Source organism: Mesoplodon mirus (assembly GCF_964341445.2).
Source record: "Mesoplodon mirus genome assembly, chromosome: 5".
Taxonomy (NCBI): Eukaryota; Metazoa; Chordata; class Mammalia; order Artiodactyla; family Ziphiidae; genus Mesoplodon; species Mesoplodon mirus.
In genome coordinates, this window is record NC_138980.1 from 105,961,842 (window position 1) to 105,984,616 (window position 22,775).

General features: G+C 40.9%; 1 protein-coding gene across 5 annotated transcripts in view; it reads left to right on the forward strand.

Moving 5' to 3' along the window:
- Positions 1-22,775, forward strand: part of ERAP1 (endoplasmic reticulum aminopeptidase 1) — a 128,972-nt gene that overhangs the window by 15,428 nt on the left and 90,769 nt on the right. For 4 of the 5 annotated variants that reach the window (XR_014294268.1, XR_014294269.1, XM_082623634.1 and 1 more), the window contains exon 2: positions 22,303-22,359. Coding sequence is in view for 2 of the 5 variants with exons in the window: in XM_082623634.1 (XP_082479760.1) it covers positions 22,303-22,359 (57 nt within the window). In the remaining 3 variants the exon portion in view is untranslated. Of the gene's footprint in view, positions 1-22,302; positions 22,364-22,775 lie in introns of those variants that run through there. The other variant, XM_082623638.1, reaches the window with a different exon arrangement.

A 22,775-nucleotide genomic window follows, 5' to 3' on the forward strand; every position in this document is an offset into this window, starting at 1 on the left:
AAGGACTTAGGATAGTGTCAGAGAAAGGATGGACATATTAATATGTTGGAGAATTTGGACCTGAAAGGTTAGGCCAGAGGGAAGCCAATCTAAGTAAATGGTAATATTAGGAACATCTGAAATCAGTGATAGGAATTACAAGGGGTCTAAATCAGCCTTGAATTGAATGAGAAATTTGATAAAAATCCAACAATCAGTTAGATTGTCCCTGGTAGCCATACTTTGTGATAACTTTACTGAAGAGTTTTCTTTCCATCTGAAACACTCGGGAAAAAACACAGCTAGAAATAAATCAATAACTTTCAATTTTGATAGACATTTGGTAAATAACACAATTTGAAAGAGTAAGATAGGTCTTAAAGGCCTGGTCTGGACTCTTAGGTTAGCTGTCTACCACTGTTGTTGTCTTCTTCTTGTCCTGGCTTGGTGGTAGCTGTCTTAGTCCAAGCCAGGTGTCAGGAACAGTCCCAGCCAGGTGTCATGAGAGGAGGCCTTTTTAGGTGAGAAATGTGAATCCAAGAGCTTAGTCCTTTAAGTTTTGCAGCACAGGGATTTGTTTGTAATACCTGTTATGGTCCCTTCCAACATGGCTGTAAAGAGTCCTTTATTTGATGTTTTTTCCCAATAGATAAAATTTCTAGGTTGTAACCTGTGGTCCTTAAGGTCTTTGTCTCCTGGGAGCTCACTGTGGAAGGAATCAGTTGCTAATATCTCATTTTCTTTAAGCACTTTGATGAATCCCTGACAGTAATATAAAATATCCCCTCGAAGAAGTGCCGGTTCATACATAACTTCATCTAAATGCATAGGTCACCCATTAATTATTTTAAAAGGAGGCAATTAATGTTTATCAAAAGGGGTGGACCTAAGGTTGAGGAGTACCAAGGGAAGAGCTTTTAGCCATGGAAGATTAAAAGCCTCTGAAAATTTAGCCAATTGTGCTTTAGTACTACTATTTGTCCTTTCTACCAACCCTGAGGATTAAGGGTGATAAACACAGTGAAAATGCTGCATTATCAGCCAAATCTTACAAATGGATTTAATAGTCCAGGAAAATAGGTTCCTTAGTTGCTATGCCACTCAGAAGGAATTCCCCAAACTGGAATTATTCTTTCCAGTAGCAGTTAGCCTACTGTTTCTGAAGCCACCTCTTGAGGCTGCAAAAGAAATTTCTTAAGTTTCATCAGAATCATGTTTAAGTAGGGGGCATTCTCGAAACTGGGCAGGGGCAAGGCTTAAAGCATCTTGTTTAGCTGCAGCATCAGCCGACTGATTCCCTTTGGCTTCCACTGATTCAGATTTGAAATGTCCAGGTATTTTAATGATAGACAGCTGTTTGGGAAATTGAATGGAGTCTAATAGTTTTAAAACTATCTGCCCATTTTTTATGGTCTGGACAGAAGAGATGAGAAATCCTCTTTGTTTCCATAGCATTCCAAAATCATGAGCCACTCCAAAGCTTAGTGACTGTCACTATAAATATCTATTTGATCCTTGGATAATTGACAAGCCCTAATTAATACAACCTGTTCAGCTTGTTGAGTCAATCTGATGTCTGGTAAATAAGAACTTTCAATTATTTATACCACTTTCAATTATTTATACCATCAAGGTTATTGTGCACCCAGTTTGATAATGCCCCTTGTCATCCTTTAAATAGGATCCATCCATAAACCAAATTAAATCAGTATTATCAATGGTAATTCCTTTAAGTCAGTCCTAGGAGTAAGAAGATAGGCAGTTAGCCTAATGTGGTCATGGTTGTCATCATCTTGAGGTGCTGGAAGCAAAGTTTCAGGGTTACAGTGATTACATGGAGCAAAAACAATATTGGGTGAAGAGAGTCACAATACCTCATAAGAAGCCAGTTGCCTCACAGAATAGTGCTGAGTAAGGTGAGAATTTAAAAGAGATTCAACTGAGTGAGGAACATAAATAGTTAGAAGAAAACCCATTAGAAATTCTTCAGTAGCTTTGCATAAGAGAGCTGTCACTGAAATAGTTCTCATACAGGGTGGGAGACCATTTGCCACCTAATCTAACTGCTGACTATAATAATCTGTGGATCGATGCTGGTTGCTGTACCTCTGAATTAGTACACCCAGGGTGTTTCCTTTTCCTTCATGCCCAGAGAGAAAAAAAATGGTAATTTATAATTAGGATGGTCTAATGCTGGAGCTTGAGTCAATGCAGAGTTTTAAAGTGCCTACAGCCTTTTCTCCTTCTGTCATCCATTCAGTGGGTCTGCTTGGTCAGATTTAAGTAATGCACAGAGAGGCTGGGCAACAAGGGGAAAAGTAGGTACCCAATTCCTACAATATCTGGTTAGACCCAGAAATCTCCTCAGTTGCTTCTTTGTTTTGGGAAGTGAGAAAGCTAGGATTCCCTTAATTCTACCAGGATCAATTAACTATTCTTCCATAGATATCAAATGACCTAAATATTTCATAATTGCTTAACAGAATTGTAGTTTGTCTTTGGAAACCTTAGTTCCCTTAGAGGCTAATTGGTGTAACAGATGGATGGTATCTCTTTGGGAGTCTGTTCAGTTCCAGAACACAAAAGCAAATCATCTACATATTGAATTAAAGCAGAGCCATTAGTAAAGTGTACATCAGCCAAATCAGCTTGAAGTATTTGAGAAAAATAAGTAGGGCTTTCAGTATAGCCTTGGGGCATAACCGTCCAGGTATACTGACCATCTTCCCACATAAAGGCAAAGAGCTATTGGCTTTCTTCTTCCACTGGAATACTAAATAACATATTACCTGAAAAACAACAGGTGGCTGCTGGAATGGCTGAGAGCAGGGTGTGAGGGTTAAGAACCACAGAGTCGTAAGGGATCACAATGTTATTCACAGTGCTCACATCCTAAACAAATCTCCAGTCTTTTCCATTTTACTTTCTTACTGGTAAAATGGGGGTATTGCAAGGACTGGTACAAGAAATTACAAGTCCCTTCTCAAGGGATTCCTGAATAATAGGTCTTATTCCATTTAATGCCTCTGGTTTAAGTGGAGATTGTCGAACATTGCATAGAAGCTTGGAGTTATTGATAGTTAGGAGTGGCTGTCTTTATTTTCCCAATATCTGGGGAGGAAGATGACCATAATTTCTCAGGCACTCATAATAGTAAATTGTTAATTTCCTCCTGACCTGTTTGAGTTTTTGTTTTCATAACCAACAATTTCTCAGTAATCTGATCTGTATCTACATCTTCTAAATCTAAAATCATTTCACCCTTAGGTGAAAAAGCAATATGGGCATTATATACCTCTAAAAGGACTCACCCTATCATATGAATTGGAGCATATTTCACCAAAAGAAACACATGTTTTCCTGTGATAGTTCCTAGCTGAAAAGTTACTGGCTCTAATTTAAAAACTCGCATAGGAAAAATTGAAACCTCTACCATTTGAATTCATTGTTTACTCGTAGGGAAAGGGCAATGAATAAAGACTTTTGCCAATCCATTCTCTTTGGGAAGACTTTTGGTTTAGCCTGATATAAGTTGTGGGCAATTTCTCTACATTTCTGGTGGTCTGCAGCCTCATGTTTATGAAAATCTTCCATAGGCATCTTTTAATTTAACTCTTTGAGCCATTCTTTTGATTTACTTTCAGAGATTAGTAAATGTACGAGCTGGTACAAGTCTGATTATCCAGGCTCATAAGTTCTTACTGTAAGATCTAATTCTTTAGTAAACCCCAAAGGATCCTATAAAGGATCTGGAAAATCCTTAGTTAAGTTCTGCCTTAGTCCAAGGAGTATAGGTAAGAGTGGGTTCCCCTCTGCTTGTGGGCTTCTCCTTAAAGGGAGCTGCTATTACCTTGGGCTGCTTTCATTTTCTCCCTTGGACTCGAGAGATTTTTCTTCTGGTGTTAGAGGAGGGAGAGCGGGAAGGTCAGGGATAGGGAAAGGAGAGGATACAGAGGAGGGGGGGAGGGGGAGGGGGGTAAAGGGGAGGATGAGGAGGGGAAGGAGGAATGGCTTCTGAGGTTTTTTCTAATTTTGCCACCGTTACTAATAATTTTCAGTTTGTCTCATTCAGTCAAGCCACTTATTATTTCCTCACGTTGAGGCTTCCAGGTACCAATTAAACATGCCTCCCATTCTGGTTGTTTGATTCTATAGCTGGCTTTTTCTAATTGAGTGTACAAATAAACCAGTTTAGGTAAATCCGAAGTGCCTCATTTTGGCCATCTCAGGGACAAGTTATCTTTGGTCAGATCTTCCCATTTAGTTAAATACTTGCAAGTGTTAATCCCATAGGTGTTATAATTAAACCCACCTGGCGTTCTCATATGTGGCTGTCTGTCAGGTTGCTGTACTGCCTTTGAAGCATGCTTTCCCATTATTAGGTAGCCTAATTCAGATATGATCTGAATAACTTTCTAAGCACAATGTGATGGATTGGTTGTGTGCTGCTTCTGAGTCTAGCTCTCCAAGGAGTTACCCTGGGTTGGTTTGATTCTATTACGTCTCAGTTTCTTCTTCCAACAGTCTAAAAGCACTGTGGGTTCTCTGAGCACTAGGTGATGAGCCTCTGTCACGTTCTCTGGAAGAGCAGTGTTTACTTAATGGTTGTAGTGGGGTTCTCTGTGGGACCACTGTACATCACCAGGATTAATCCTCAGCCACTTCCACTAGGTTCTCAGTCATCTGAGGATACTTTGTGGCAGAAAGTTTTTGTGTTTTTTGAAGAAGCAAGTGTCCCTTTTCTTCAAAGCTGAGCAGGCTCAGTCTCCCATTTCACTAGCAAATGATTTGTTCAGACCATATATCAACTTGTTTTTCAATTTAAGCCAAATTTAACAAAGATTAGCAAAATATGTTTTCCTAGCTGCCTGCCTAGATCCCACTAGGTCCCTGCCTAGGAAAATGTACTGGTGCCCCAGAAGACTTCAAGTAAAAACAACTCAAACAAAATTTTTAGGATTGTCACTTAAACAATGATATCCTTATGTCAGGAGAACTCACCAGAATACCTGAGAGATACCGATGAGTTGGTGGGGCTCAGTGGGCCTGTGCTGGTACTGAGCACAGGTTCCAGGCATCCTCCAGGTGTCCTCTGGTGGGTGTCTCTGATATTCTGCTGACTACACCATGCAAATGTCTACAAAACCCAATTAACAATCAAGCTAAGAAGAAAAAGAGAGAATTTTATTCAAGCCAAACCAAGGATTATAACCCAGGAGACAGATTATCAAAAGATCTGAAAACTGTTCCACTGTTTAGGTGCTAGAGATAACAGTTTTATACATTTTTGAGACAAAGAATTATGTATTATATTGACAGGTTCACATTGTACATAAAGTTCATCAGAGATGTTTTGGTCAGGTATGTACATACAGAGCGAGCCTTTAGGTCAACGTGACCCCTGTTCAAGATGAGAAAGAAATGTTAATCTTAAAAAATACAGTGCTGGTGTCAGAAGTAAAGGACCATATTTCTCAAAGGTTGATTATAGCCTCCTGCCTTGAGGAGGTCTGGTTAATGTATAATGTGGATGCACATTGTAGGTTGGGACAGGCCCGTCACAAATGGGGGCATGTTATGTGTGTTTTAATTATGACTTAGTTTGATTGTCCTGCCATAGAGAAATTTATGATTTTTCCTTGTCAAGTGGCAGGTATAATTAGATTCTGGTCCTATGTGGCTTGAAGAACTGATGAAAATTTCCATGTAGAAATCAGTGGGTGATTAGAAATGTGATCAGAAATTCATGAAAAATTCAGTGCTGGAAATCACATTAAAAGGTGATAAAGTCATGACAGTGGATAAGTCTGCTAAGAGAAAGTAGAGATCAGAAAGAGGAAGGAACATTTGGGGGCAAGGAAAGGAAAAGGGAATAGAGAGCTCAGGACATGGGGAGGATCCCAAGAATATGACACAGCAGCCAAGGAGTGATCAGGAACAGCAAATGAAAGACCTATGAGGATGATGATTGAGAAAAACCCATTGGATTGGTGGCTCAGATTACACCTTTTAGAGACCACTTAGCCTCAGAAGAAGGTGAAGGCTGAAACCACACTGCAGAGAGTTAAGAGAGCATATATGTGGTTAATTAAGGGAAAACAGCTAATGGAGAATGTAGATGACTGTTTCCAGGAGCTTGCTGTTAAAAGGAAGAAGAAAAACAGGACAGTGGGTGGGGAGGGGGTGTGTGGCCAGAGGTTGAAGAAAAGATTTTATTACAGTAGAAGAAACTTGAACATATTGTTGAACAAGGGAAAAGTGAGGAAATGACAGAGGAGTGAGATTCTGAAGGAGGCACATGGAAATAGGGTAGAAGTTTAGCTTTGGAGATAAGCCCATAAAATAGGCCTTGTGTGTTTTTCTTAAGTGCATTGGAAAGCCACTGGAGGATATACAGCAAGAACGTGACATGATCCAATTTGCATTTTGAGAATACCATTTTGCTGTATGGAGGCTAGATTAAGCAGGAGACGACGGTGCTTATCTTAAATATACACACCCAATACTGGTATTAGAAATGTGATCAGTGGACTTTTCAGTGTATTCCAGAGTGGTGAGTGGGTTGGAGGAATCATAACTTGAAACCTGAAGCTCTAGAATCCCCTTCCACATTTCTTAAGTTCCAGAGTGCTATGTATAAGTAAGTGGCTTCTCTAAGTGCTGATGTAGAGTGTTACCTAACAGAGTGGACTTTGACAGCAGACAGTTTTGGATACAGTTCTTCGTTCTGCCATTTACAAATTGTGTGATTTGAATTACCTCTCTGAGACTCAAATTCCATCTCTGGAAACTGCAGATAAAAACTGCTTACCTCATTGTATTTTTATGAGTACTAATGAAATATGATCAGTCTCTCAACAAGAGTCATACAAGGAAACTCTTTATTATTTTTCCACATTTTTTCACAATTTTTTATAGTGTCTCAATTTTTAAAACTTAATATATATTCATCTTAAAAGGAAATGAATAAGAAAAATAAGGTAAGTGCAAGAGGTAGAAAGTTCCATGACTTCCAAAAGAAAGAGCAGCAGAAAAAGAAGAAGCTAGAAGGGTGAGATCAAGCCAGAGATAAGTGGGTCTGGGGCTGGTGTGACAGGTCCCAAGATGAAGACAACAGCAGGAAGATAGGAGCAGAGTGACTGGCAGCGGGAACCTGGGTATCTGGCAGCCTGGGGGTGGCTGGAGGGAGGCGAGCTGGTGATGGGAATCTGTAGACTGTGGTATAGAGGCTCTGCCACTGACAGAGGGTGACTGGGCAAGGGGGCTGTGGCCAGTAAGACTGACTGGGAAAAAGCTTGGGGGACTTAGAGAGGAGAGGAGCCTGAGGAGAGCGTGCAGGGAATGGGAAGTTTGAGAGGCCAAGGTTAAGGCAAGATGGTGGATTTAGAGAAGCGAGGCTTGAGTGGATAGTGCAGGTGGGTCTTGAAAGAAAAAATACTTATTTTAAAAAAGGAAGTGAAGTCTAAGGTTCCAAGAAGCATAAGTTAACGTGACAATCTTGCCACTTTTATTATACAGTAAGTCCCCTACACACGAACATTCTAGTTGCAAACTTTCAAAGATGCGAATGTGCGTTCCCATGTCCAATCACATAAGTTAGTTCACGTGTCTGGTGTACACTGTCACGTGTGTGCATCCTCTATGAGTGGTTGTGCTTTTGTGTACTTTATAGAGTACAGTAGTACAGTATCTTTATTTCAAGCCCAGGATGTCCAGAAGCAAGTGTAAAAGCAACGGTGATGTAGCTGGCACAGTACTACCCAGATATCACTGGATCATTTTTTTCAAGAGGGTAGATAGAATTGAATCCAGCAAGGAACCAGAACCTGTGCCATCGACGCCAGGCATGAGTGAAACTGCAGCTTGCCCTCCGTCTCCTATTGCTGGCGATCCTTCAGCTCTACCATCTCCCAACTCCTCTCCCTCCTCCAGTCAGTAACTCTTCTTCCCTGTTCACTCGATGCCAGCTGCTGTATGGCAGCTGTTGTACTTACTACTGTACTTGTCAAGGTACTGTACTGTGAGATTAAAAGTGTTTTCTTTATTTTTTGTTTGTTTTTTATGTATTATTTTTGTGAAAAGTATTATAAACCTATTACAGTATGGTACTATATAGCGGATTCCTATTGTGTTAGTTGGGTACCTAGGCTGATTTTTTTGGACTTACAAACACATTGGATTTACAAACGTGCTCTCAGAACGGAATTCATTTGTATGTAGGAGACTTACTGTATCCTATTTGACCTGGATACAACTGAGGGTAAGACAGTTAGCTCTGAAAGGTCCAAGGCAGCTCAAGAAAGGAGTAACAGCAAAATGGCAGGGAAATGGATAGGGTCAAAATGAGACCCCTCCCTGTGGATGGGCCTGGAGAATGGTTCAGGGAGGGTCTTGCGAGGAAAATTATTCTTCCTATTTACTCTCTCAGTTGTTTCATATCTTTCTTGGAATGCAGCACGGCCTAAAGAATAATATATAATCAGTCCATGGTGGCTTCAGAGAAGGTGACCTTATTGCCATCGGGAAAAGATCAGCTTCAAATGTAACAAAGGAGGTCTTTAGAACTCATTAGCTACTAAATATCAACTCTTTACTCGATAATGAAGGAGTCTTTTAATGTCCTTTGTTCATAACCACTCAAATTTCAGAGAATTTCTATCAAAAGTTCCAAATCTCATTGCTGGCTGTCATATGCTGAGATATGTGCTAATTGCTGCCTTCTGATTGTCTGTGGCTGATTGGTTTAGCTGATTTCCAGGCCACCTTTACCTTGTTTGGCAGCCTCAATTTCCCTAATAAGAAAGCACGTTAGTTAGTTAGTTAGTTAGTTAGTTAGTTAGTTTAAAGAGTTTGCTTTTCATTGAGACATGGCACTTATGTGACAGTGTCTTATCAACTAAAGAGCCTAATAGTAGTGATTGCCTTTTACAAAGATTGATTTAGTCTCCTATTTATGTGAGTGATTTCCTGGTTCAGGCCAAGAATCACAATATTGTGAACTTGGTTCACAAATCACACAAGTTATTTTAGAACAAGAAAGGCATTGGGATGCTTTAAATTGCAAATTTATTTTGATCATAAAATGTACTGGGCAAAATTACTACTGGGTAAATGCCATAGAATTTCCACAGGACATTACCTCTTCTCTACTAGTGGAGTGTTGAACACAAGGGCTTTGGAGTTAAATGGCCTGGATCCAAACCTGTGTCAAGCACTTATGTCAATTAGTTAAGTTCTCTTGCCTCAGTTTCCCCATTTGTAAAATGAGGATAATTAAAGTACCTCCTATCTTGAAGAGTTATAGCTAGATCAAGTGACATGGTATGTGGTAGGGCCTGGCATATAAGTACTCAGTATATATTAGTCATTACTCTTACTGATAGTGACCGATGTTAGCAGCAGCATCAGAGGAAACATTGCCAAATCTGATTAAGATTTTCAGAAATATCTTCCAGTATATTTGGAGCTGCTTATGAACTTTGAGACTATTTTGATAAAATCTTTAAATAAGAATCAGCAAGTATCAGTCGAAAGCCACTTAGATTTTTACTACTGGGGTTCATGTTCTTCATAAACTAAGATAGTCCTTTGTTTTGCCTGAGAGTTAGTTGCAGATTGCCCTGCTGAAGTATCCATGAGTTCTTTATCTCTGTGACATCATGATGTTTTCAGGGAAACCTCACACCTATGCCAGCTGCTTCTGTATGCTGCAGCAGATAATAAGACCAGTAGATCTTATGGTCCAGCAACCTTCCTCACACCTCCTTTGCTGTGAAATGATTGGATGCAGTATTTGGGGTGTTAAAAGATAAACTGAGGCATATTAAAAATTGTAAGAGCTTACTTGCACAAAACTAGATTCCAGTGGACCAGTGCCAAAGCAGAAATGGTTAGGAGCACTCCACTGACAGGCTCTGGGGTGGGGACAGGTTGGGAGGGGGTACTTCTATAGAGAAGAGGTAGAAGCAAAGTGAGGAAGTTATTTGACTGGTTATAGTTTGAGCCATTGCATTGTTTGGGCCAGACTTGTTGGCTGTTTGTGATTGGTTGTCCTTAGGTTTCCATTTCTTAACCTTGAGGCATTTATAGGCTTAAGCTTTGGTTTGCTTATGTAGGCTGCTAAGATAATAGAATTGCCTCAGACTAATGGCCTCTTTGTTTAACTCACTTGACAGTGGGAATTTATTAAAGGATTTTTGGCAGCTCAAAGAATTGTTACAAGGGCTGTAGAAATCAATAGACTTGTACACTTCTCAGAAGACAACACCCACAATTTAGTCACAGAATCATGTCAGAATTGTGACCTTACAATAATTGCTCTCAGTAACTAGCTAGATGCCTCTGCCTACACTATTTTTTTGGGGGAAAAAAAAAAAGCCACAGCTACCTGAAGGCTGGTTACCATGGAGTGCTGCTCACTTCTGAATCAAAGTTGTACATTAGCGCATAAGATTAGCAGAGCAGCTTAGCTGTGAAGGAGGCTGAGTATTTGAGTGTACGTTCTTTGGGGTAGTGGGACTGCAAACATGAGACAGTCATTCTGAAGACAATAAACAGCTACCGAATGACACAGTCCCAGTAGGCTCTTCCACTTCCGTTTTTATCCCACTTCCCAGGATTCCAGAAAACTCCTTCTCATGGAAGTCTTCTATAAACTGACTCTTGCTGAAGGAAACCTTCCTGATGCCCTAGACTACGCTGGGTTACCAGACGGTAATTCATAAGGGTGGGGGCATGTCTATTTCGCTCAGTGCTGTGTCCTTAGTATCTAATACAGGGTGCCTGGCACTGTAGCTATAAATTTGTTAAATGAATATAAGCTATTTATTCTGTAAATAAAAGCCTGTAAATCCAGCCTAATATCACTACAACCAGACACCCAGGCCTGATTTATAATTAGGACATGTGAAATGCAGCCAGATTGGTAGATAACATGTATTTTGAGGATGTATTTTATCTCAAAATGATGCTAAATCACAAACTTGGAATGCCGGTCTGTGTCAGGTAACTAGATCTTAGTCCAGCCCAACTGCTCAAGACAGACAATATGCTGGCCATCCTTTTATACCATTTGGACTGTATTTTAAATTTCATATGTGAAAATCCCCCTCATACAGTAGCACAGCCCTCTTGACCTTACTGATTTTATGAAGCTGAGGTCAGTAGATCAAAGTCAGAAACCAGCCAACGTTGATAATCCCACAAAAATTACCAATAATACCAGTTATATTCATTAGGCTTGCTTTACAGTCGAAAAAGCACTTTCATATATATTATGCCATTGATCCACAGAACAATTCTGTACAGAAATCATGGCATGTATCATCTCATTTCACACATGAGAAAACTGAAGCTCAGTGAGATTGTCACTTGCTGGGATCTTAACAGTGACCAGTAGAAGGGTCAAGGCAGGGGTCTAACATTCCAGCTCTGTCCGGGGCATTCTCCACATTACGAGACAGCTAGAGTGATACTGAGGCACAGACTGTTCCCATTCTGGAGAGACATGAACAGGGATCCCTCTCCCCACAGGGGAGAAAATCCCTCCTGGTCCAGTCCATCTAGCATCACAGAGAACAGTCTGGCAGTGCCAGGCAGCACAGTGGCCAGCAGAACTGTTCCCTGGTCTCAACACACACTTGCAGAAGAGCAGCTAGTAGCTAGGAGGGTGAAGCCAGACACTGGCCTGCTGTGCACTGCTGCCCTGTCACTCTTAGGGGCTTTGTGCTCAGGTGGAACAGAGCCCGAGAACACCCCGGGACAAGGAGAGTGCTCCTGTGTGGCTCAGAGACCGTCAGCAAACATCTGATGCCTAATAAGCCAGGCTCTGTGCTAGTCATGGGGGTCCAGAGATGAGGAAAAAAGTTCTGCTGCCTACAGTGTGTGTGTGTGTGTGTGTGTGTGTAGTGGGGAGGGTCATCCAACATGAGTTTCACCTTTTCATTTGACACCTAGCAGCCAGTAATATGTTTGGGTTTTTTTTAAACATCCTTATTGGAATATAATTGCTTTACAATGGTGTGTTAGTTTCTCCTTTATCACAAAGTGAATCAGCTATACATATACATATATCCCCATATCTCCTCCCTCTTGCATTTCCCTCCCACCCTCCCTATCCCACCACTCTAGGTGGTCACAAAGCACTGAGCTGATCTCCAGTGCTACGCAGCTGCTTCCAACTAGCTATCTATTTTACATTTGGTAGTGTATATATGTCCATGCCACTCCCTCACTTCGTCCCAGCTTACCCTTCCCCCTCCCCATGTCCTCAAGTCCATTCTCTAATAGGTCTGTGTCTTTATTCATGTCCTGCCCCTAGGTTCTTCATAACATTTTTTTTTAGATTCCATATATATGTGTTAGCATACGGTATTTGTTTTTCTCTCTCTGACTTAACTTCACTCTGTATGTCAGACTCTAGGTCCATCCACCTCACTACAAATAACTCAATTTCGTTTCTTTTTACAGCTGAGTAATATTCCATTGTATATATATGCCACATCTTCTTTATCCATTCATCTGTCGATGGACACTTAGGTTGCTTCCAGGTACTGGCTATTGTAAATAGAGCTGCAATGACATTGTGGTACATGACTCTTTTTGAATTATGGTTTTCTCAGGGTATATGCCCAGTAGTGGAATTTCTGGGTCATATGGTAGTTCTATTTGTAGTTTTTCAAAGAACCTCCATACTGTTCTCCATAGTGGCTGCATCAATTACATTCCCCTCAACAGTGCAAGAGGGTTCCCTTTTCTCCACACCCTCTCCAGCATTTATATTTGGATGATGGCCATTCTGACTGGTGTGAGATGATATCTCATAGTAGTTTTGATTTGCATTTCTCTAATGATTAGTGATGTTGAGCATTCTTTCATATGTTTGTTGGTAATCTGTATATCTTCTTAGGACAGATGTCTATTTAGGTCTTCTGCATATTTTTGGATTGGGTTGTTTGTTTTTTTGATATTGAGCTGCATGAGCTGCTTGTAAATTTTGGAGATTAATCCTTTGTCATTTGCTTCATTTGAAAATGTTTTCTCCCATTCTGAGAGTTATCTTTTCATCTTGTTTATGGTTTCCTTTGTTGTGCAAAAGCTTTTAAGTTTCATTAGGTCCCATTTGTTTATTTTTGTTTTTATTTCTTTTTCTCTAGGAGGTGGGTCAAAAAGGATCTTGCTGTGATTTATGTCATAGAGTGTTGTGCCTATGTTTTCCTCTAAAAGTTTGATAGTGTCTGGCCTTACATTTAGGTCTTTAATCCATTTTGAATTTATTTTTGTGTATGGTGTTAGGGAGTGTTCTAATTTCATTCTTTTACTTGTAGCTGTCCAGTTTATCCAGCACCACTTATTGAAGAGACTGTTTTTTCTCCATTGTATATTCTTGCCTCCTTTAACAAAAATAAGGAGACCATATGTGCATGGGTTTATCTATGGGTTTTCTATCCTGTTCCATTGATCTATATTTCTGTTTTTGTGCCAGTACCATACTGCCTTGATTACTGTAGCTTTGTAGTATAGTCTGAAGTCAGGGAGCCTGATTCCTCCAGCTCCATTTTTTTTTTCTCAGGATTATTTTGGCTATTCGGGGTCTTTTGTGTTTCCATACAAATTGTGAAATTTTTTGTTCTAGTTCTGTGAAAAATGCCAATGGTAGTTTGATAAGGATTGCATTGAATCTGTAGATTGCTTTGGGTAGTATAGTCATTTTCACAATGTTGATTGTTCCAATCCAGGAACATGGTATATCTCTCCATCTGTTTCTATCATCTTTAACTTCTTTCATCAGTGTCTTACAGTTTTCTGCATACAGGTCTTCTGTCTCCTTAGGTAGGTTTATTCCTAGGTATTTTATTCTTCTTGTTGCAAAGGTAAATGGAAGTGTTTCCTTAATTTCTCTTTCAGATTTTTCATCATTAATGTATAGGAATGCAAGAGATTTCTCTGCATTAATTTTGTATTATGCTACTTTACTAAAATTCATTGATTAGCTCTAATAGTTTTCTGGTAGCATCTTTAGGATTCTCTATGTATGGTATCATCTCATCTTCAAACAGTGACAGCTTTACTTCTTCTTTCGGATTTGGATTCCTTTTATTTCTTTTTCTTCTCTGATTGCTGTGGCTAAAACTTCCAAAAGTATGTTGAATAATAATGGTGAGAGTGGGCAACCTTGTCTTGTTCCTGATCCTAGTGGAAATGGTTTCAGTTTTTCACCATTGAGGACGATGTTGGCTGTGGGTTTGTCATATATGGCCTTTATTATGTTGAGGTAAGTTCCCTCTATGCCTACTTTCTGGATGGCTTTTATCATAAATGGGTGTTGAATTTTGTCAAAAGCTTTCTCTGCATCTATTGACATGATCATATGGTTTTTATTCTTCAGTTTGTTAATATGCTGTATCACATTGATTGGTTTGCGTATATTGAGGAATCCTTGCATTCCTGGAATAAACCCCTCTTGATTACAGTTTATGATCCTTTTCATGTGCTGTTGGATTCTGTTTGTTAGTATTTTGTTGAGGATTTTTGCGTCTATGTTCATCACTGATATTGGCCAGTAGTTTTCTTTCTTTGTGACATCTTTGTCTGGTTTTGGTATCAGGGTGATGGTGGCCTCATAGGATGAGTTTGGGAGTGTTCCTCCCTCTGCTATATTTTTGGACGAGTTTGAGAAGGATAGGTGTTAACTCTTCTCTAAATGTGATAGAATTCACCTGTGAAGCCATCTGGTCCTGGGCTTTTGTTTGTTGGAAAATTTTAAATCACAGTTTCAATGTCATTGCTTGTGATTGGTCTGTTTATATTTTCTATTTCTTCCTGGTTCAGTCTCGGAAGGCTGTGCTTTTCTAAGAATTTGTCCATTTCTTCCAAGTTGTCCATTTTATTAGTATATTGTTGCTTGTAGTAATCTTTCATGTTCCTTTGTATTTCTGCAGTGTCAGTTGTTAGTTCTCCTTTTTCAAATTCTATTGATTTGAGTCTTCTCTCTTTTTTTCTTGATGAGTTGGGCTAATGGTTATCTTCTCAAAGAACAAGCTTTTAGTTTTATTGATCTTTGCTATTGTTTCCTTCATTTCTTTATCATTTATTTTTGATCTGATCTTTATGATTTCTTTCCTTCTGCTAACTTTGGGGGTTTTTTTGTTCTTCTTTCTCTAATTGCTTTAGGTGTAAGGTTAGGTTGTTTATTTGAGATGTTTGTTGTTCCTTGAAGTAGGATTGTATTACTGTAAACTTCCCTCTTAGAACTGCTTTGGCTGCATCCCATAGGTTTTGGATCATCGTGTTTTCACTGTCCTTTGTTTCTAGGTATTTTTTGATTTCCTCTTTGATTTCTTCAGTGATCTCTTGATTATTAAGTAGCATATTGTTTAGCCTCCATGTGTTTGTATTTTTTACAGATTTTTTCCTGCAGTTGATATCTAGTCTCACAGCACTGTGGTCAGAAAAGATACTTGATACGATTTCAATTTTCTTAAATTTACCAAGGCTTGTTTTGTGACCCAAGATAGAATCTATCCTGGAGAATATTCCATGAGCACTTGAGAAGAAAGTGTATTCTGTTGATTTGGATGGAATGTCCTATAAATATCAATTAAGTGCATCCTGTTTAATATATCATTTAAAGCTTGTGTTTCCTTATTTATTTTTATTTTGGATGATCTGTCCATTGGTGCAAGTGGAGTGCTAAAGTCCCCTACTATTATTGTGTTACTGTCGATTTCCCCTTTTATGGCTGTTAGCCTCTGTCTTATGTATTGAGGTGCTTCTATGTTGGGTGCATAAATATTTACAATTGTTCTATGTTCTTCTTGGATTGATCCCTTGATCATTATGTAGTGTCCTTCTCTGTCTCTTGTAATAGTCTTTATTTTAAAATCTATTTTTTCTGATATGAGAATTGCTACTTCAGCTTTACTTTGATTTCCATTTGCATGGAATATCTTTTTCCATCCCCTCACTTTCAGTCTGTATGTGTCCCTAGGTCTGAAGTGGGTCTCTTGTAGACAGCATATATATGGGTCTTGTTGTTGTATCCATTCAGCCAGTCTGTATCTTTTGGTTGGAGCATTTATCCATTTACATTTAAGGTAATTATTGATATGTATGTTCCTATTACCATTTTCTTAATTGTTTTGGGTTTGTTATTGTAGGTCTATTCCTGGTCTTGTTTTTCCTGCCTAGAGAAGTTCCTTTAGCATTTGTTTTAAAGCTGGTTTGGTAGTGCTGAATTCTCTTAGCTTTTGCTTGTCTGTAAAGGTTTTAATTTCTCCATCGAGTCTGAATGAGGTCCTTGCTGGGTAGAGTAATCTTTGTTGTACGTTTTTCCCTTTCATCACTTTAAATATGTCCTGCCACTCCCTTCTGTCTTGCAGAGTTTATGTTGAAAGATCAGCTGTTAACCTTATGGGGATTCCCTTGTATATTATTTGTTGTTTTTTCCTTGCTGCTTTCAATATATTTTTTGTATTTAATTTTTGGTAGTTTAATATGTATCTTGGTGTGTTTCTCCTTGGATGAGTCCTATGTGGTACTCTCTGCACTTCCTGAACTTGATTAACTATTTCCTTTCCCATATTAGGGAAGTTTTCAACTATAATCTCTTCAAATATTTTCTCAGACCCTTTCTGTTTCTCTTCTTCTCTTGGGACCCCTGTAATTTGAATGTTGGTGCATTTAATGTTGTCTCAGAGGTCTCTGAGACTATCCTCAATTCTTTTCATTCTTTTTTCTTTATTCTGCTCTGAGGTAGTTATTTCCCCTATTTTATCTTCCAGGTCACTTATCTTTTCTTCTGCCTCAGTTATTGTGCTATTGATTTTTGTAGAGAATTTTTAATTTCAATTATTGTGTTGTTCATCATTGTTTGTTTGCTCTTTAGTTCTTCTAGATCCTTGTTAAATGTTTCTTGTATTTTCTCCATTCTATTTCCAAGATTTTGGATCATCTTTACTATCATTACTCTGAATTCTTTTTCAGATAGACTGCCTATCTCTTCTTCACTTGTTTGGTCTGGTGGGTTTTTGTCTGGCTCCTTCATCTGCTGTGTGTTTCTCTGTCTTCTCATTTTGCTTAACTTAGTGTGTTTGGGGTCTCCTTTTCGCAGGCTGCAGGTTCGTAGTTCACATTGTTTTTGGTGTCTGCCCCCAGTGGCTAAGTTTCGTTTCTTGGGTTGTGCAGGCTTCCTGGTGGAGGGGACTAGTGCCTGTGTTGTGGTGGATGAGGCTGGATCTTGTCTTTCTGGTGGGCAGGACCGCGTCCAGTGGTGTGTTTTGGAGTGTCTGTGACCTTATTATGATTTTAGGCAGCCTTTCTGCTAGTGGGTGTGGTTGTGTTCCTGTCTTGCCAGCTGTGTGGCAAAGTGTGTCCAGCAGTGTAGCTTGCTGGGCATTGAGTGGAGGTGGGTCTTGGTGTTGAGATGGAGATCTCTGGGAGATTTTTGCCGTTAGATATTACATGGAGCTGGGAGGTCTGTGGTGGACCAATGTTCTGGACTCGGCTCTCCCACCTCAGAGGCAGAGGCCTGACACCCGGCCGGAGCACCAAGACCCTGTCATCCAGACAGAAAAAGAGAAAAAGAGAAAAAGAAAAAAATATATATATATATATATATAGTTGCTCCCGAAGTCCACTGCCTCAATTTGGGATGATTTGTTGTGTGTTCAAGTATTCCACAGATGCAGGGTATATCAAGTTGATTTTGGAGGTTTAATCCACTGCTCCTGAGGCTGCTGGGAGAAATTTCCCTTTCTCTTCTTTGTTTGCACAGCTCCTGGGGTTCAGCTTTGGATTTGGCCCCGCCTCTGTGTGTAGGTCACCTGAGGGTGTCTTTTCTTCACTCAGACAGGACAGGGTTAAAGGAGCAGCTGATTCAGGGGCTCTGGCTCACTTATGCCGGGAGACGGGGGGATGGATACGGATGCGGGGCGAGCCTGTGGCGGCAGAGGGCAGCATGACGTTGCACCAGCCTCAGGCACGCCGTGTATTCTCCCAGGGAAGTTATCCCTGGATCATGGGACCCTGGCAGTGGCGGGCTGCACAGGGTCCCGGGAGGGGCAGTGTGGATAGTGACCTGTGCTTGCACACAGGCTTCTTGGTGGCTGTAGCAGCAGCCTTAGCGTCTCATGCCCGTGTCTGGTGTCCACGCTGATAGCCATGGCTCGCGCCTGTCTCTGGAGCTCATTTAGGAGGTGCTCTGAATCCCCTGTCTTCGCGCACCTCGATACAATGGTCTTTTGCCTCTTAGGCAGGTCCAGACTTTTCCCGGACTTCCTCCCCACTAGCTGTGGCGCACTAGCCCCCTTCAGGCTGTGTTCACGCCACCAGCCCCAGTTCTCTCCCTGGGATCCGACCTCCAAAGCCCGAGCCTCAGCCCCCACCCGCCCTGGCGGGCGAGCAGACAAGCCTCTCGGGATGGTGAGTGCTGGTCGGCACCGATCCTCTGTGCGGGAATCTCTCCACTTTGCCCTCTGCACCCCTGTCACTGCGCTCTCCTCCGTGGCCCCTGAAGCTTCCCCCCCTCCACCACCCACAGTCTCTGCCCATGAAGGGGCTTCCTCGTGTGTGGAAACCTTTCCTCCTTCACAGCTCCTTCCCACTGGTGCAGGTCCCGTCCCTCTTCATTTGTCTGTTTTTTCTTTTGCCCTCCCCAGGTACGTGGGGAGTTTCTTGCCTTTTGGGAGGTCTGAGGTCTTCTGCCAGCGTTCAGTGGGTGTTCTGTAGGAGTTGGTCCACGTGTAGATGTATTTCTGGTGTATTTGTGGGGAGGAAGGTCATCTCCACATCTTACTCTTCTGCCATATTGAAGTTCTCCCCTAATATTATGTTTTGAAGGAGCAGTTTTCAGAGCCAGCCTTCTTAGAATTATTTGGTGGCTGCCACCATTTGATTTGTGTGTGCCTATGAACCAAGGACACGGGAGTTTTAAAATGAGAACAACTTGCGGGTATTCCACTTTGTTATTCTTTTTTTCCTCACTTTTATTCCCTTGTTGGTCTTCCATTCTGGGCATGAAATATTAGCTATGTTGACTGTTTATTTACATACCATGATTAATCTAAGTTAGGGGCTTCTCTGGGCTCTGTTTAGACAGCACGTCTAACAAATGAAATGCTGGCCCAGGGGAGCAATTTCATGTGCTGTAAATCTAGTTAACTCTGTTACTGAAGATAAATGCTGTCAGCCAGATTTAAGGCTCAGAGATACCTGAGAGATACTCAGTATTCGCTGGCATAAACCCCAAATTGAATGGCTGTCACCAGTCATCAGTTTACTATTTCAAGGTCATCAGGTGCAATTACATGAAGAGGAAGTTTGTGAATGTACTCGTGGCTCAATGTTTGCTGTAACCAAAATTGGTCTCCCATTGTGGCTTAACAGCAAAAACATGTAGAATTTACAGTTCAGACTCTTTGCCCTTCCAACTGGCTTTTCCTTGTTCTTGCCCTCACAGCTTCCCACCTCACCTTTGCCCTCTGACCTGTTTTGAACACATACTGGGGACCTGTCTTGGCTTTATCCTTTGGACATGATTTTTAGGTGTTTTCCCTCTGACCCCACTTTTTTTCTTCCTTACTGTTTCCCCTAGTCCCTAGGGACCTGTTTTCTAGGCCTGGATATAAAATACATTATATTCAGTCAGGATTAAGATAGGTTGAATAAATGTTTTCTCACCAAATACATGGCTTTTAAGGTTATTTTGAACTAATGGGAAATGATACTGTATTATTGCTGTGGTCCTATCCCTAACAACTCAAAAGCAAGAGGCATAGAGTATAGATTAGTAATTTATATAGTCTCTGGAGACAGACTACCTGGATCTGGAACTCACGTCTGTACTTCTTGGCTATGTAACTTTGGGAAAGTCACTTAATTTTTCTGTGCTCAGTTTCCTCATCTGTATAGTGGGAATGATGCTAAGATAGCTGCTTCACAGGGTTACATGAGAAATATTAACTATTTATGTTACAATTTATTGTTATAGTTCATTACAGAAAAAATTTATTGAGGGTTTTCTATGTCAGGCATTATGCTAGATGTTGAGGGTAAAGTGAGCACAAGATGCAATTTCTTCCCCCAAAGTGCTCACTTCCATTGGGAGAAAGAAACAAAAAGGCAGCAATAACCTAGTGTGATAAGTCTGTGGGAGGAGTAAGACAAGATGCTTTGAGAGCACATAGGAGCCTAACTTAACCCAGCCCTCGGCAATCCAGGAAGGCTTCTTTGAGGAAGTGACATGACGCTAAGTCCTGAAAGATGAGAAGGTGTTAGCCAGGCAGAGTGGAGATTGCGCTGTAGGCAAAGAGAGCAACACATGCAGAGGATTGGAGGCAGAAGAAAGGATAGGTCACACTCAGAGCAACAGTAAGTGGTTCAGTGGAGCAATTGTGGTAGAGCCTGGATGAGAAAGGTGTATAAGGATGAGGCTCTGAGGGAAGGAGCCAGCTGAGGGCATCAGGAGGCAGAAGGACCAGATGGAAATCAGGGTCTGGAGAGGGGAGGTAGAAGAAGTGCCTGGTCAGTGTCCACAAGGTCCAGAAGAGGTAACAGATGGAAAACCCAGCAGAAGAGTGAAATGAGTCAAATAAGGGTATTTACATCAGAAAACTGGTGGTACCCATTTCACAAGGTGTTACATGAGAGAGACCAGTGAAGACAGTGCCCCACTGAGAACAGTGCCGGAGATGGGGAAAGGGGGATGGACCAAGGGATGCTGGAGGGGCCAGCTATGGATCTGCAGCCAAAGGCTAATTAACGGAATGAGGGCAACAGAGCAGAAGCAACAGCCAAGCTGGTATGAGTAGTTCCAGTGAGCTGTGAACTAGCTCTTTCACTGTTCCTGAGCAGAGGATGGGTGCCGGGATGTGAGGGAGGCTTCGAGCGTGCTGAGAGTAAGGTGGAAGTTGATGTCAAATCGCTCAAACTGTATTAGCCTGAAATATGTTCCTACCCCAGAGAGGCTAATAATTTGTCTCTTTCCAAATTAATAGTTTTAAATATTTGTCCAAAATGTATTTGTAGGGAAGGTTGACGACTGCATTTGAGGAAGGGAAAATAGTTTTTCCCCAATTGTCCCAGCGATTCACCTGTAGCCCACGGTCATTCCCAGCACTATACTTAACAAGACCCACTCTTTCTTAGACGAGTCATGCACGTTGCTTGAGGTCTCATCCTATTTTTCACCTCAGGAATTTTAACACTGTTCCTCCTAACTCCATACTGTTGTCTTCTTGACAAAAGTTTCAGCATATGTAATTTCCCCCATCATGTGACATTTGCAGTGATGTTTTACCTAGGAGTGACATTAAAGATATTTAATACTCAGTACTATACACATACCATAGACCAATCAGAATGATGGCTGCCTTAGTGCAGAACAAGGCCTGGATGCCCTGCTGGGCCAGACATTAAACCTTCTGTTTCTGGTTGGTGAAGAAGTCCAGAGGTGGGTAAGCTGGGGTGGGGGACTTCTGGAAGTCCCAGGGGAGAAACTAGGGAGATCAGAATGGTGGTCTAGAGACTTGTGGGCTCAGGAAAACCATATGGAAGTATTTCAACATTTTAACTACTGGAACAATTACACTATGCATATCTGTTAAATATCAGTGCTAGTTTTGACACCCATCAAAGGTTGGTACCATGGTAAACTACTTAGCTCTATTATTTTCTGAGTCCAGCTGTGGGCTTCCATGATGCTGAGAGGAGATGTGCAGGGGCAGAAAGGCAGAGAGATAATCCACCTGTGATATGTTGGGTTTATACTTGAGAAGGGAAACACATACCCACAAACACATACGTGCGTACATGTGTGCATGTGTGTGTGTATATTTGCACTAATTACCAGAGAACTGAAAATTCCCTTTCTCTATCTTTCTATTCCCTCTTAACTACAAGACCAAGAAGGAGTTGTCTTGGAACTCAAATTCACTTGACTGCGAAAGCAGATCTAAGTAGCTCAAACCCTTAAGTGAAAGAGGTAGAAATAAACCAAAAGGGGCCAAAATTCTGCTTCCATCTCCTCTCGTGGTGAGCCAAAGCTTAAAAACTGCATCACCATTTTTTTTTTTTTTTTTTTTGGAGCAAAATGGCTGGCTGCTGTGAGTCATGGAGAAGAACCATAGTCTTTATCCTAAAATCAGAGGTTGCTATGCAATTCACTAGGGAACCCCAGGGGCAGCTTTGATCTGGTCACACCTCTGCCCACCCACTTGGGTTGACTTTTCCTCCAAAGCCTTCCTGTTACACAGTTTTTCAAGAGTGAGAGATTCAACGTATCCTGTGAAAATAGTTTTGACAGAATTACTGTTTATATTTTTGCAGCTCAAGTGCATGGGATATTTCTTCAACTTTCCTCATCACAGGCAGCAAGACTTAGTGGTGAGTACCTTCATTATATTGTTATTATAATAATGACAATGCAAACATGTAATCTGTTCTCCTATCCCATGTGTTTCTTTAATGCTAATTCACTCAAACGAATTGTGTTATAAAATAAACTGAAGCATATTAAAAATGTTAAAAGAGTTTGAGCAACAATTTGAATCAGACCTCATCAAACCAGAAGTGTCCAGCATGCTCTACCAACAGGAGCTAGGGGAAAGACCTTTTTTTTAAAAATGTATTTATTTATCTATTTTTGGCTGTGTTGGGTCTTCATTGCTGTGTGCCGGCTTTCTCTAGTTGTGGTGAGCAGGGGCTACTCTTTGTTGTGGTGCATGGTCTTCTCATTGCAGTGGCCTCTCCTGCTGTGGAGCATGGGCTCTAAGCATGTGGGCTTCAGTAGCTGTGGCATG